Here is a 13,637-nt window from a genome sequence, read left to right on the forward strand (position 1 = left end):
AGCAAAAACATTTTAACTATTAAAAGCTACACGAAATCAAAATTGAGTTGAACGCTAAAGAAAATCTCAAGCTAAACCCGACCGAAATATGTGTTTAATGAAATTGAAGTATATAATGCCCAAATAAATGTTTCGAAAAGTGCCCGTTTCTGAGATTTTGGATGGTAGTCTTTTTTGGTTGGGAACCCCAGTAGGCGGGGAAAGTGACGTTTGGGTTTTAGGGTCTGTCAGGCCCCGATTTTTGCTTGGCCGCTTCATTAGGTACTCGAATGCCAGGGCGCATGCAGCTGTCGTCTGAAACAGGAACAGAAAAAAAATAGCAAAAATTGGTTTATTGCCATAAAACAAAAAAATTATTTAATTACACTCGTTCGCTGGCGGTTCTCTTCAAGTGTTGTTTATATTTCGTAGAAAACCACGAAAAGCATAAAAAGTTCTTGAGTGCCGGTTTATTGGAGTCTTGGAGTGCAAGCTCATCACTTTTTCGTCGAGTTGGGTAAGTTTGAAAATAGGGAATCCCAGAGTTATAAGTGCGCTTCGGCTGTGCAGCTGCATAGAAATTGGTGAACATTTAAAAGAAACCTTACTCATTTGTGCGGAAAATTAAGTTTTTAAAAAGTCAAGTAAGACAGGGTTGCCTACATATTTGTAGATAAGATTGATGATGAAAAATTGCATTAAAATAATAGCAATTGCACTTAATTGGTTAAGTTGTCTAAAAAAAAAATGCGATTGCTATGCATTAAATATAGTGCTTTTACTTGTGCATTAAAATTTTATCAAAAGTCATGCAAAACAGGGTTGCCTACATGTTTTCGGATAAGTTTGATGATGAAAAAGTACATTAAAATAATAATAATTACACCTTATTGGTAAAATTGGTTTAAAAAAAAATGTGATAGCTATGCATTTGATATAATGCTTTTTCTTGTGCATTATAATTATTTCAAGTCATGCAGAGTAGGGTTGCCGCCATTTCTTTGGATAACAAATTCAGTGAAAAATTAGATTACAATATTAATAATATTTGCAGTAAATTGGTTAAACATTTAAAAAAGTGATAGCTATGCATTTAATATAATGCTTTTACTTGAGCCTTATCATTTTTTCAAGTCATGCAGAGTAGGGTTGCCTACTTTTACTTTGGATACAAAAATTCAGTGAAAAATGGCATTAAATTATTAATAATTGCAATTAATTGGTTACATTTTTTAAAAAGTGATTAGCTATGCATTTGATATAATGTTTCAATTTGTGCATTATAATAATGCAAAATTATTCATACCAAGACATTCCAGTCACTGTGACCGTAATCGTTTGGGATATTCTTTTGGTATATTTCGTTATACAAAACTGGTATTTTTCAGTGACGAACGGTATATTAAACAACTGACCGGCAACACTGTCGCGTAGAGTCCGTTTTCGTGAGCGGTCGTGGATTCGCTTTCAGCACAAGACATTCCAGTCACTGTGACCGTAATCGTTTGGGATATTCTTTTGGTATATTTCGATATACAAAACTGGTATTTTTCAGTGACGAACGGTATATTAAACAACTGACCGGCAACACTGTCGCGTAGAGTCCGTTTTCGTGAGCGGTCGTGGATTCGCTTTCAGCACACGGCTTATCACATATTTTTTGTGAAGAAAAAATACATAAAAACCAAAAAAAATATTAAAACACAAAAAGTAACAAAAAAAATTGTAAAAAGTAGCAAAAAATTCGAGCGTGTTTGAAAAGTAAGTACCGAGTACCGAGGAGGACGAAGGCGTGCAGTGAGACAGAGAGAGAGAAGAGGGTGCGACGCGAGACAAGGCGAAATGGGAAATTTTCCCAGTGAAATTCGTCTTGTTTCGGCTCGTCCGCCGTTCAAAGATGGCGTCATGGAACGCCAAACTATTCCCAGAATCGCGGGCAAGGCTCCAACAATCGTGCAATTTCGCGGAAATCCCAGAAATCGCATAATTTCGGGCAGGCAGAACGCGTGTCTATCTGTGTGTATGTGTGGAAATTTTCCAACGGCGAGAGGGAGAAAGAGCAGAGAGAGGGAGAGCGCTGACGGGGCAACAACAAAGCACATGTGGCGGCGTTGCCATGCACTGTCACGCGCGCCAGTGTTGCCACCCAGACACACAGACAGACGAATAGAAGAGCAAAAGCCACGCCGCTTTTTTTTCTTTCTATTTCACCGCCTGCCTGGCCGAATCCATCCGGTCCGTAAAGATTTCGAAAAAAACGAGAATTTCCGAGTGAAAAACAGCAAATTAATTGTAGTTAACTTGCAGGTAGACAAGATCACCAAATATGGCTTCTCTATACGTCGGTGATCTCCAGCAGGACGTCACTGAAGCGGGACTCTTTGAGAAGTTCTCGTCTGCTGGTCCAGTCCTGTCAATTCGTGTCTGCCGCGATGTGATTACCCGTCGCTCGTTGGGCTATGCCTACGTCAACTTCCAGCAGCCAGCCGATGGTGAGTAATCCCCCCGAAAACGTAGTGTAGTTCCGTAGTCGTAGTGCCTGGAAAGGGAGCCCCCCGAACCCCTCCCGCGCGAAACAAAGGAAACACGTGTGCAGTTTTTGCACTCACACACGCACACAGCCACATGCCCCGCGTACAGTGGGGAAAAAACGACCATAAAAACTGGACTTGGTGGAATGATGAGTCTTATAAGAGGACCAGATAAACGGCTTCCAAGTATTTCATAACTCGCTCCACCGTGCGCCCGCTGCTTACGTTAATCTTCCCGCACACATACATGTACGCATACCAGTGTACATGTATCCATTCCAGTTACTGTGGAAGGAGACGACGGGAAGGGCGGGCAAAACAGCTGGCCTGTGCCACTCATCAACCGTTCGCCTAGAAGTTTCCGCCTCGATTTCGCACAAAATTGCAATTATGATGGAATAATATGGGCTCCATACTGGCCCGACAGCTTATCGCAGCCCCGCCCATAAGTTGTTTCATTGTTTCGTCGCATTTTCTGGTTTTATTTGTATATTTGTGTGTTGTTTCCAAGCGGCGAACTTGCGCACACGCACACACACTCGCACTCACACTTACATACGTCTCTTCCATAAACATGTGTTCATTGTTGTTTGGACCATTTCTTTCTCTCTGTTGGCCTTCATCTATTTTAGGTTATATTTCCATTAAGTAAATTTCAGCACGCCCGCCTTTTATTGGCGTTTACTTTACCTTTGTTTTGCTTTCACTTTCACTAGTAGTAGTCCTCCTAGCTGCTTGCCATTCCATTGATTAACACTTCCAAATTCTTGACATGTCAGTGAACCGCTCTTCGGCCTCTCTTTCGCCCATTAAAGTCGTGGCTTTACAAAAAACGAAAACAAACTTTCACTGCGCACACATAGTTGCTGCTGCTGCTTCTTCGTTTCCCGTTGTTCGCTTACATTTGTTTATCGAATTAAGCGTACAATGGTGATTACGCTGCGTGTGAAAGCCGTCGCATTCCAGCATTCCACCAAGTTTACTGAACTCGGGCTTTTGAGGTTAGGGCGAAGACTACCAGCTTATTGGGGAATTATACTTAACTATGACTAACCTACAAAATATTCCTAAATTTCGGATTTTGATATCACAATATTTATATTAATCGTTATTGCATTATTCTTCTTGTTCCACTCTTAAGACAGTTTTCAATATCACACCTTTCTCGCAACTCCTACCCATTGGTTGGTCAGATTTAACCCTTTTTGACACGACTAAGATTCAATGTTGCCAGAAAAAGTTAATGCGACTTACCATGCTGATGGATCTCACATATCACCAGCAGAAGTAGAAGCATTACAATCCATTATAAGATCCTTTAAACTGCTGAGGGCATTATACTTAACTATGACTAACCTACAAAATATTCCAAAAATTCCGTTTTTGATATCACAATATTTATATTAATCGTTATTGCTGCATATTACTAGTTCTACTCTTAAGACAGACCTTTCTCGCAACTCCTGCCCATTGGTTGGTCAGATTTAACCCTTTTTGACACAACTAAGATTCAATGTTGCCAGAATAAACTAATGCGACTTACCATGCTGATGGATCTCATATCACCAGCAGAAGTAGAAGCATTACAATCCATTATAAGATCCTTTAGTCGCCAAGATCTCAGATTTAAGACTTATTAGCAATATCTACCCATTGGTTGGTCAGATTTAACCCTATTTGACACGACTAAGATTAATTGTTGCTATAAAAACCTATGCAACTTACCATGTTGATGGGTTCCACATACCATCTGCAGAAGTAGAAGCATGACAGTCACTAATTTCACAAACTATCACATGGTATATATCTGATTTATTACCTTTGAACTTCGATCTAGACTCTTGGCAACTCCTACCCATTGGTTGGTCAGATTTAACCCTTTTTGACACGACTAAGATTCAATGTTGCTAGAAGAAACTAATGCGACTTACCATGCTGATGGTTTATACGTATCATCCGCAGAAGTAGAAGCATTACAATCCAATACTTTATTTAATAGGTGCTAGACTTTCAGATTCAAATCATCTTAGCAACTTCTACCCATTGGTTGGTCAGATTTAACCCTTTTTGACACGACTAAGATTCATTGTTGCTATAAAAACCTATGCAACTTACCATGTTGATGGGTACCGCATACCATCTACAGAAGTAGAAGCATGACAGCTACATATTTTTATAACTTCATGGTAGCTTTATATTTATATGTATGGTTTATATAAACATTCTTAAACATTTCGCTTATCAGGCTGTTCACCATCTCAGATCTATACATTACTAGCAGCTTCAACCCATTGGTTGGTCTAATTTACCCTTTTTGACACGACTAAGATTTAAAGTTGCTAGAGAAAGCAAAGCAACTTACCATGCAGATGGGTTCTTTATACCATCAGCAGAAGCAGAAGCTTGACAGTCCCAAAAATTATGAGCCACTATAAATTTAGCAACTTCTACCCATTGGTTGGTCAGATGAAACCCTTTTTGACACGACTAAGATTAACAGTTGCCAAATGAAAGACCAGACTTGACTTACCATGCACTTGGTTGCTTTTTGCCTATGGCCAGTGCAGAAGTAGAAGAGTCACAATGCCATTTAAGAATCTTTTATTATCTTATGACCAAAAGGGATACCTTGCTAATTAGAACATACCTCATCTTTCATCCGCAGCTGAGCGTGCTTTGGACACCATGAACTTCGACCTGGTCCGCAACAAGCCCATTCGCATTATGTGGTCCCAGCGCGATCCCTCACTCCGCCGCTCTGGCGTTGGCAACGTGTTCATCAAGAACCTCGACAAGGCCATCGATAACAAGGCAATCTACGACACTTTCTCCGCCTTCGGCAACATCCTTAGCTGCAAGGTAGCCACCGATGAGAAGGGCAACTCCAAGGGCTATGGATTCGTTCACTTCGAGACCGAGGAAGCCGCCAACACGTCCATCGACAAGGTCAATGGCATGTTGCTCAACGGCAAGAAGGTCTACGTGGGCAAATTCATTCCCCGCAAGGAGCGCGAGAAGGAGCTGGGCGAGAAGGCCAAGCTCTTCACCAATGTGTACGTAAAGAACTTCACCGAGGAGTTTGACGACGAAAAGCTAAAGGAGTTCTTTGAGCCATACGGCAAGATCACCAGCTATAAGGTAACTTTACTTATATGTGGTTTATTTTGGTGCTTTTCTGACACTGTCTCCGCCTCTTCTAGGTCATGTCCAAGGAGGACGGCAAGAGCAAGGGCTTCGGATTCGTGGCCTTTGAGACCACAGAGGCTGCTGAGGCGGCCGTCCAGGCCCTCAACGGCAAGGATATGGGTGAGGGCAAGTCCCTGTATGTGGCCCGTGCCCAAAAGAAGGCCGAGCGCCAGCAGGAGCTGAAGCGCAAGTTCGAAGAGCTCAAGAAGAAGCGTCACGAGTCCGTGTTCGGCGTCAACTTGTACGTGAAGAACCTGGACGACACCATTGATGATGATCGCCTACGCAAGGAGTTCTCCCTGTACGGCACCATCACATCGGCCAAGGTCATGACCGATGAGGAGGGTCGCTCCAAGGGTTTCGGTTTCGTATGCTTCATTTCGCCCAACGAAGCCACCTGCGCCGTCACCGAGCTGAACGGCCGCGTCGTCGGCAGCAAGCCCTTGTACGTGGCTCTGGCCCAGAGGAAGGAGGAGCGCAAGGCTCACCTTGCCTCGCAGTACATGCGTCACATGACCGGCATGCGTATGCAGCAGCTGGGACAGATTTTCCAGCCCAACGCGGCAGGCGGCTTCTTTGTGCCGACCCTACAGCCAAGCCAGCGTTTCTTCAGTCCCTCGATGGCCACCCAGATGCGAAACACACCTCGCTGGGCGCCACAAGTGCGTCCCGCGGCCACCGTACAGAGCGTACAGGCCGGAGCTGCTGCCGCAGCCGGTGGCTTCCAGGGTCCATCCGGTGCGGTGCCCACTCAGTTCCGCTCGGCTGCTGCCGGAGCACGTGGTGCCCAGCCACAGCCCGTGCAGGGAGCACACGCCTCTGCTGCCGCGGCCAATAACATGCGCAACACTGGAGCTCGCGCCATCACCGGCCAGCAGACCGCTGCCCCCAACATGCAGATTCCCGGAGCCCAGATCGCCGGCGGTGCCCAGCAGCGCGCCTCCAACTACAAGTACACCTCCAACATGCGCAATCCCCCAGTGCAGCAGTTGCAGCAGACCCAGCCCATCCCGCAGCAGTTGCAGGGCAAGAGTAAGTTTTTAGGACCAGAAATGATGGAGTCTTATCTAATGGCTCTTTTTGTATTACTTTTCAGACTCTGAGAAGCTCATCGCCTCGTTGCTGGCCAACGCTAAGCCACAGGAGCAGAAACAGATCCTCGGGGAGCGTCTGTACCCGATGATTGAGCGCATGCACGCCGCTCTGGCTGGCAAGATCACCGGCATGTTGCTGGAGATCGAGAACTCCGAGCTGCTGCACATGATTGAGGACCAGGAGGCCCTCAAGGCCAAGGTGGAGGAGGCTGTGGCCGTGCTCCAGGTGCACCGCGTCTCCGAGCCCGCTAACTAAGCTCGAACTACAGCTCAAGCGGATGAAAATTTTACAACAACACTCGACACCCAAAAAGTATGTAGTATAGGATACTCTATAGAGGATGACACCCTAACTAATATTGGATTTCTTTCAGTTTTCCTCTTAACTTTCAATTCATTAACAACAATTCGCATTCACTGATGCCTAGTGCATAGATGGAACGCCAAGAAGGACACACATTCAACACAGAAGAACGAAGAAGCGTAAAAACTCGGGTTTTTCTCTTTTCTAATCCCAGAAACATCAGCAGATCAGCAAATACAATTTCAATCATTTAATTTCGAACGCATTTACGCAAGTACACGAGAAGCAAAAAGAAGAAAGTCACGAAAAAGCAATTCTGCAGTAGATTCAAGAATTCCTTTTTTACATATAAAAAACAAGTTAATGGAAAGAAGAAAAAAAATGGAAAAATGTGAATTGAAAAAATAATTTTTTTTTTTTTGTCATTGCTTGAACCTGAATCAACATTATTTTGTATGCGTATGAAGAAAAAATTAAAAACCATTGCAAAATAAACAGATTAAAGCATAGAATGTAGAAAGCTTCTTGCAATAATTGAAATTGTGTTTTAAGAAAAAACAAGTCGTTTCTAGAGTTACAAACAGATTGAGTTTTTCGTACACTTTTTACGCCCCCCAAAAAACTTTCAAACAACAACAACCACACGAAAGCGAAATGTAATTTTTTTCAATTCTTTTTTTCTCAAATTCAAACTTTAAGAAAGCTTTGTTTAGAAAAAGAAACGCGACAACCATACACTTTTAAAAAAGCAAAGAAAACAAAACAAAAAAATTGCAAAAAAGTTAAAATAAAAACGAAAAAATGTAAAGCAAACTGTGCAGAACAGAACAGAAGAGAAGAGAAGAGAAAGGATAAAGAAAACCGCAAGAATATGAGAGTCAAGTTTTTGCTACTTTGAAAAAAAGAAAGAAAATACAAAAAACCAACAGCAGAGAAAATATGTTGAAAAAATGAAAACAAAACAAAAATATAAAAACCTACAAAAAAATTGCAAAATTTATGTAAAAACAGCCAAAAAAAGAAAATATATATAAACACACACGCCCACACACACATATTAAACCAGAACAACAAGAACAACATACATATATATATATATGAGAAATACAAGAAACACTTGAAAAAGCGCTAAAGCGCGAAAAACTTATGAAGCATATTAATGAAAAAGGGGCCTACAAACCCTAGGGCAAATAAAGAGCAAGCAGGATTTTTATGATCACACTATTACCCGAAAGAAATGAGGAGAAGAAGAAACATACATACATCTATTACAATCTGCAAAAGGTATATATTTAAAAAGAACTCGTAAAGCGAACGCCGCTGCGATTTTATTTGCGTTCCGACTTCTGTTACAAAGAGAATCGAGAATATTACCAGTAAATAATGTTTTTACACACCACAAACACACATAATACGATATATTTGAAGCTCGGGGCAGTGAAATTCATATTTTTTTATTAAATCAAATTGAAAACTAAAAACATTTAAAAAAAAAACCAAGCAAAAATCATTGAAAAAATTGCAAAACACAAAACCATATATATATATATGCAAAGAAATGCAAAAATATTTAAAAAACGCAAACAAAATAATGAGAGAAAAACAGAAAACATAACCAAAACCCGAATTGGAATATTCTAGGGATTGCGAGATTTTCTGAAAACTTCGAAGGGGAGAAGAACTTTTACTTTTCACGAAATATACGCAAGTCAACACACTTCTATATATATAGCAGATATATATGTATCCTTATATATTAAAGCGGTATAAAGCATAATTTGTATGATTAAACAAAAATAGGATTGTTGAAATTTGATTGCGCATCTTTGAAGCAAAACCCATTTGAATAAATTGTAATGAACGCAAAGAAAATCCGTAAAACAAACATACCTTTGTACACCCAACAAATTTAATTACAATAAAATTCCACTTCGGCAAAAGATGAGTGTTTTATTTTATATAGGGGTATTGGTGGTAAGATCAAAAACGTGGGAATCAAAATATTTGATATTTAAAATGAATGGATTATGTATATAAAAAACACAAGTTATAAAATTTAAATGATTTCTATTGTTAGGAAAACACAAGTTCTAAAATATAAATGATTTCTATTGTTAAGAAATCATTTATATTTTAGAACTTGTTTTTTTTATATATACATAATCCATGCATTCATTTGTATTGTATTACTTATAAGTAGACGTCGGTTTATACATATGGTGACATAATTTTTAAACATCCAATTTTTAGTGATCCTTGCTTCCCAGTCTGGGATTACGTGAAAACGGTTTTTTAAAACATTATTTCACATTCATAAACGAGGTCTACTTATAAGATATAGAAATATGTTAAAATGGGGGATCAATATATATTTTCTTCTACAATGTATACCTATTATTCCAGCGAATGGCCCTTATATAATAAAAAAGACTAGTATTTAGCATATTCGAATAAACTTTATTTAATTCTAGTAAAATTCGTGAATCTGTCGAGCATAGTTAACATTCGTTAGGTGAAAAATATCAAAGCGGGACTTGCAAAATACACACAAAACACATAAAATGCCAAAACTGTGGGATCTTAAGAGTAAACATAGATTTATATAGAAAAAGTTGGCTAATAGATGAATAGACTTTTGGCCGAGTGTTGGGTTCTTCTGCGTGGGACAACGACTCCGGGCAAACATATTCATTCCGACTAGGAGGCACTCCCACACGAAGATGGTAAGGGGCCTAATCCTCGTCGTCGTCGTCATCGGCGGGCACGAAGAGATCGTTCTCCTCCAGGAAGTTGGCGACGTTCTTGCTGATGGTGGCGCCCACAAAGAGGCCCGGGATGACGGCGCAGAAGATGGCCAGCAGGCCGAAGGGCATCTCCTCCGGCTTGGGTTTGATGGCTCCGGAACGGAAGTACACGCTGGACATGTGGCGCTGCAGAATACTCAGGTTTGCAGGGTTTTCCGCCACGCGGCGCGAGAACCGCTGCAGGGCCAGGTTAATGGGAAATGCCAGTCGAGAGACAATCATCATTAAAGACTTCTAATATTGCTTATTTTGTTTAAAAATCCAAATTTGTCTGAAATTGTGTGCAGATTGTAGAGATTTGTGAGTCAAGAATCAGCTGATTCAGCCAAGACCAGGGTTGGCTTAAGTGTAAACCCACGCACAGCAGTGTTGGAAAACACGCCAAGGGCGCGGCATTTGAAATATATTTACGCCCCCCTATCCATTTGTTTACAATTAAAACACATTTTCTCTGGGTTGCACATTTTACAGCTTGCGGATGTGTATATATATTTATTTTTAAGAGCGTATACAAATGCTCGGTTCAATTACATTAAGGGTGGTCACGTACAAATATAAATATTTCCATCAACTGCCCTTAGCTAGTAAAATATACCGATTTGGTTTTCAGAATTCTGTTGTGGATGTGTTTGGATCTAGGATTACAGTTTATTAAATGTTTAAAAATGATTTCCTTTGATTATCGCATTGATTTCACTTATATGGGTGATGGAATACTATATAAAAAATAAACAAACATAGGTTGTGCCCGGAAAAAAACAAAAAATAATGGCAGTTTCACATAAATACATTCTCTGGAGTAGGCAAACAATTGTGGTTATAAGGGCGAAATCACAGCAAAGCAATGCGAACCGAAACTAAATCGGTGCTAGCCGCTTTTGTTGTTTAACAAATACAATACAAGTACAGACGCTTTTTACGGTTTAAATATTTGGCTAAAATGGAACTACATAAATACATTGGTACATATGTGTTAATATTTGTTTATAATTGATTTGTGAAGCTGTTTTAAGTTTTGCGCACTTCGAAATACTTGAGACTATTATGAAAAAGGCGTAAGAATTTTGGTTTTGCGGACGATTCTCTAGTACACGTAGCCTAAGTATAAAAAGAACGCAATCGTTTGATGTACATACGCTCTTCATGCGGGGAGCAGACTCTTTTGGAAAGGGCCGAAAATAAACTTCCGCCTTCCTTAGTTGACCTTAAATCTACATATGAAATTGCACTAAACACGGAAAGGGATGTGGACATAAATAAAATGATAAACGGTGTTTGTTTTGGGTAACATCTGGATTACTCACTAACTACCTTTTGATTATGTGTTTTTGGGATGGATCGTGGCTATCAGCCTGTGTTTCTTGCGATTGGACATTTATTTTTACCTTCTTAGCCACCGCGATTGGCTGCAGATATGAAGGGCAATTTCGGGAATAGAACTTTCTGGTGTCCACGCCGATAGAGCAGCTGTTTTCGAGAGCCTGGGCAGAATGTTGTTGAATCTAACAATAAATACTACGAAATAATACCCCTTAATGATAAGGGCTTAATTACAAACAAATACAAATACAGTACATAACAAAACGTAAATGTAAAATTGCAATTTTCAGAGCGTCTCATTTTAATTTAGACAGCCGTGCCAAAGGCCAAAACATCAGGTCAATTTCGATTGCTAATATATAGCATTCTCTCTAAAAGATGAAAATTGCAATTTTGTATGTGGGTGGTTTCCTCTTAAGCATACATACATAAACACACTGCCCATCGGAGCAGTAATCCTCCGGCTTTTGCTGGAGTGGTCACAAAAAACACGACACAAAATGTTCCGCCGCCTCCTCAATCAAACTCCGCAATGGAGGGCGGCGGCGCATTGCGATTTAAATCGACACGGACGCCTGGAGCCGCTCCGGCCTGTCCAGAGCCTGGGGCTTTGGCCTTCGGGGCGGGTTCTCCGTCGCCTGGTCATAAGTCTTGGAAGCGACGCACATCCTCCCAATAGTGCGACGGCACCTCGAACATCTTGGCGGGGATGTTGTCGCGGAACTCGAACTTTTGGAACGTTACCTTAGCGGTGACGGTGTGCAGCACGGGTATCTCGATCTTTACCGGAAATCCCGTCGGCAGCTTGAGCGTGACGAACTCGCGCAGCTTGTTGATGTGTTTCAGGGGGGCCACCACTTCCAAAACGTCCAGCAGCATGTCCACACTGAGTGGGAAATCCTTGCTCATGGCCACGGTGGCGCGCAGCGTCTTGTTCGACTGCTTGTGGACGGGCGTGCGACCCAGTTGCGGGCACTTGCCCACCTCCGCGTCGATATACTGTCGCCAGGTGACCGTGGTGGCAGGTGGTGCCTGGAGCGAACTGCGACGCGGCAGCTCTGGCAGTGTGATGCCATTCGGTGCCGTTGGCGAGCTCTGGCTGCCAAGACTGGAGCGCCGCTCATCCGGCTGCTGCTGCTGCTGCTGATTGCCACCCTTGGTGATTGTCTCCACAATGGCGCGGTTCTTTTGCAGATCCTCATGCGACAGGTGCTCGCGCCTCTTGCGCTGCTTCAGGATCAGGCCCTGAATGGTGTAGATCTCGCACTGATACTGACCGCCAATTAACTCCTTGCGATTGGCACGGAATATCCATCCGCGCTGCGCCCGGGCGAACTGTATCGTCTTGGTGGACATCTGGGTGGCCAGTATATCCGTGGACATGAGCACGTCCACCTCGTCCTCCATGTCGGATTCCTCGTAGCGCAGCCGCTGGAAGCACTCCTGCTCGTTGTCCAGCAGCACCAGCGATTCCCGCGGTGGAGCCTCCCCCCGAAACAGGAACGATATGTCCCCGCGCTCCCAACGCATATCGTTGAAGTCCACCAGTGTGGTGTCCAGCCGAATAGAGGCGCCACACTTGTACAGCCGGCAGATGTCCGAGGGCAGGATGCGAGAAACGAGCGGCAGCCAGGATTGAAAATCCCATTTGAACTCCATATAGAAGTCCTGCATCTGGCGCAACGCATTCACCAGCTTCTCGCGACGGCTCTCCATATGCTCACGCGACTGCAGCTTGAGCATGCGGAGCACCTGGGTGATTGTCTGGCGATCGCCATAGCTGATGGCCTCTGAGAGCGGGGACCAGCCCTCATTGTTCTTGATCTTTACGGGGGCGTTCTGGGCCAACAGCAAACGGACGGCGTGCTTCCGGCCCAGCATTACGGCCAGGTGAAGGGGCGTGTTGCCGTGCTTATCCTTGCGGGCCACCTCATCCTGGGCGGTACTCATTAGAAGACGGCGCTGCAGCGACTTGATGTCGTCCTCGAAGACGCTTTGGTGCATCGGATAGTCGAGGGGCAGGGGCTCTTGCGTGGGCTTCACTGTGGGCGGAGGTGGTGGGGCTGCCTTGACTGTGGGCGTGGCGCTCGTCGGGGATTCACCGCCACCACCGCCACCGTCACCTTCGCCATCGTCGCCCTCACCGGCCGACTGGTACTCATCCGAATCCTCACTCGACGTCGACTTGCCGTCCGCCTCCGTCTGCTGCTTGTGCTTGTCGCACTCGTCCTCCTTTTCATTGGACATGTTTCGCCTCTTCCGTGCTGTGCTATTAAATTAATCAATCTTTTCCTTTTTTAGTTTATCTAGGGATGTGTAAAGTTTGCACTCTATTGATTTGGCAAACTATCGATTAGTCGATAGGTTGCAGTGAAGGGGATGGCAGCCCTGGTTTTTATGACATCGAAGAAAGTGGCAG

General features: G+C 43.0%; 3 protein-coding genes and 1 long non-coding RNA gene across 5 annotated transcripts; 1 reads left to right on the top strand and 3 right to left on the bottom strand.

The window, feature by feature from the left end:
- Positions 1 to 36: 36 nt before the first annotated feature.
- Positions 37 to 1,479, bottom strand: LOC119550615. The gene is made up of 3 exons (XR_005219487.1): positions 1,286 to 1,479; positions 366 to 549; positions 37 to 294 (listed from the first exon to the last, which is right to left on the bottom strand). It is a non-coding gene; the product is annotated as an uncharacterized LOC119550615 (long non-coding RNA).
- A 107-nt stretch (positions 1,480 to 1,586) lies between these two features.
- On the top strand, positions 1,587 to 9,034 carry LOC119550614 (polyadenylate-binding protein). Of its 2 annotated transcripts, none has more exons than XM_037859441.1 (6): positions 1,587 to 1,740; positions 2,287 to 2,471; positions 5,176 to 5,648; positions 5,711 to 6,728; positions 6,793 to 7,103; positions 7,165 to 9,034. In XM_037859441.1, exons 2-5 carry the CDS (start codon positions 2,306 to 2,308, stop codon positions 7,044 to 7,046), a joined length of 1,911 nt encoding a protein of 636 aa, XP_037715369.1. In that variant the 5' UTR covers positions 1,587 to 1,740; positions 2,287 to 2,305; the 3' UTR covers positions 7,047 to 7,103; positions 7,165 to 9,034. The 2 variants fall into 2 exon arrangements, with proteins under 2 accessions (XP_037715369.1, XP_037715370.1); XM_037859442.1 differs by lacking the exon at positions 1,587 to 1,740 and adding an exon at positions 2,072 to 2,214.
- Positions 9,035 to 9,530: 496 nt separating this feature from the next.
- On the bottom strand, positions 9,531 to 10,213 carry LOC119550376 (essential MCU regulator, mitochondrial). The gene has a single exon (XM_037859023.1). The coding sequence runs from the start codon at positions 10,121 to 10,123 to the stop codon at positions 9,827 to 9,829; it is 297 nt and encodes a 98-aa protein (XP_037714951.1). The 5' UTR covers positions 10,124 to 10,213; the 3' UTR covers positions 9,531 to 9,826.
- Positions 10,214 to 10,348: 135 nt separating this feature from the next.
- LOC119551313 (ankyrin repeat domain-containing protein 13C) lies at positions 10,349 to 13,546 on the bottom strand. Its single transcript, XM_037860608.1, has one exon. The coding sequence runs from the start codon at positions 13,463 to 13,465 to the stop codon at positions 11,861 to 11,863; it is 1,605 nt and encodes a 534-aa protein (XP_037716536.1). The 5' UTR covers positions 13,466 to 13,546; the 3' UTR covers positions 10,349 to 11,860.
- Positions 13,547 to 13,637: the final 91 nt, after the last annotated feature.

This window comes from Drosophila subpulchrella, chromosome 2R (genome assembly GCF_014743375.2).
Source record: "Drosophila subpulchrella strain 33 F10 #4 breed RU33 chromosome 2R, RU_Dsub_v1.1 Primary Assembly, whole genome shotgun sequence".
NCBI classification, from domain to species: Eukaryota; Metazoa; Arthropoda; class Insecta; order Diptera; family Drosophilidae; genus Drosophila; species Drosophila subpulchrella.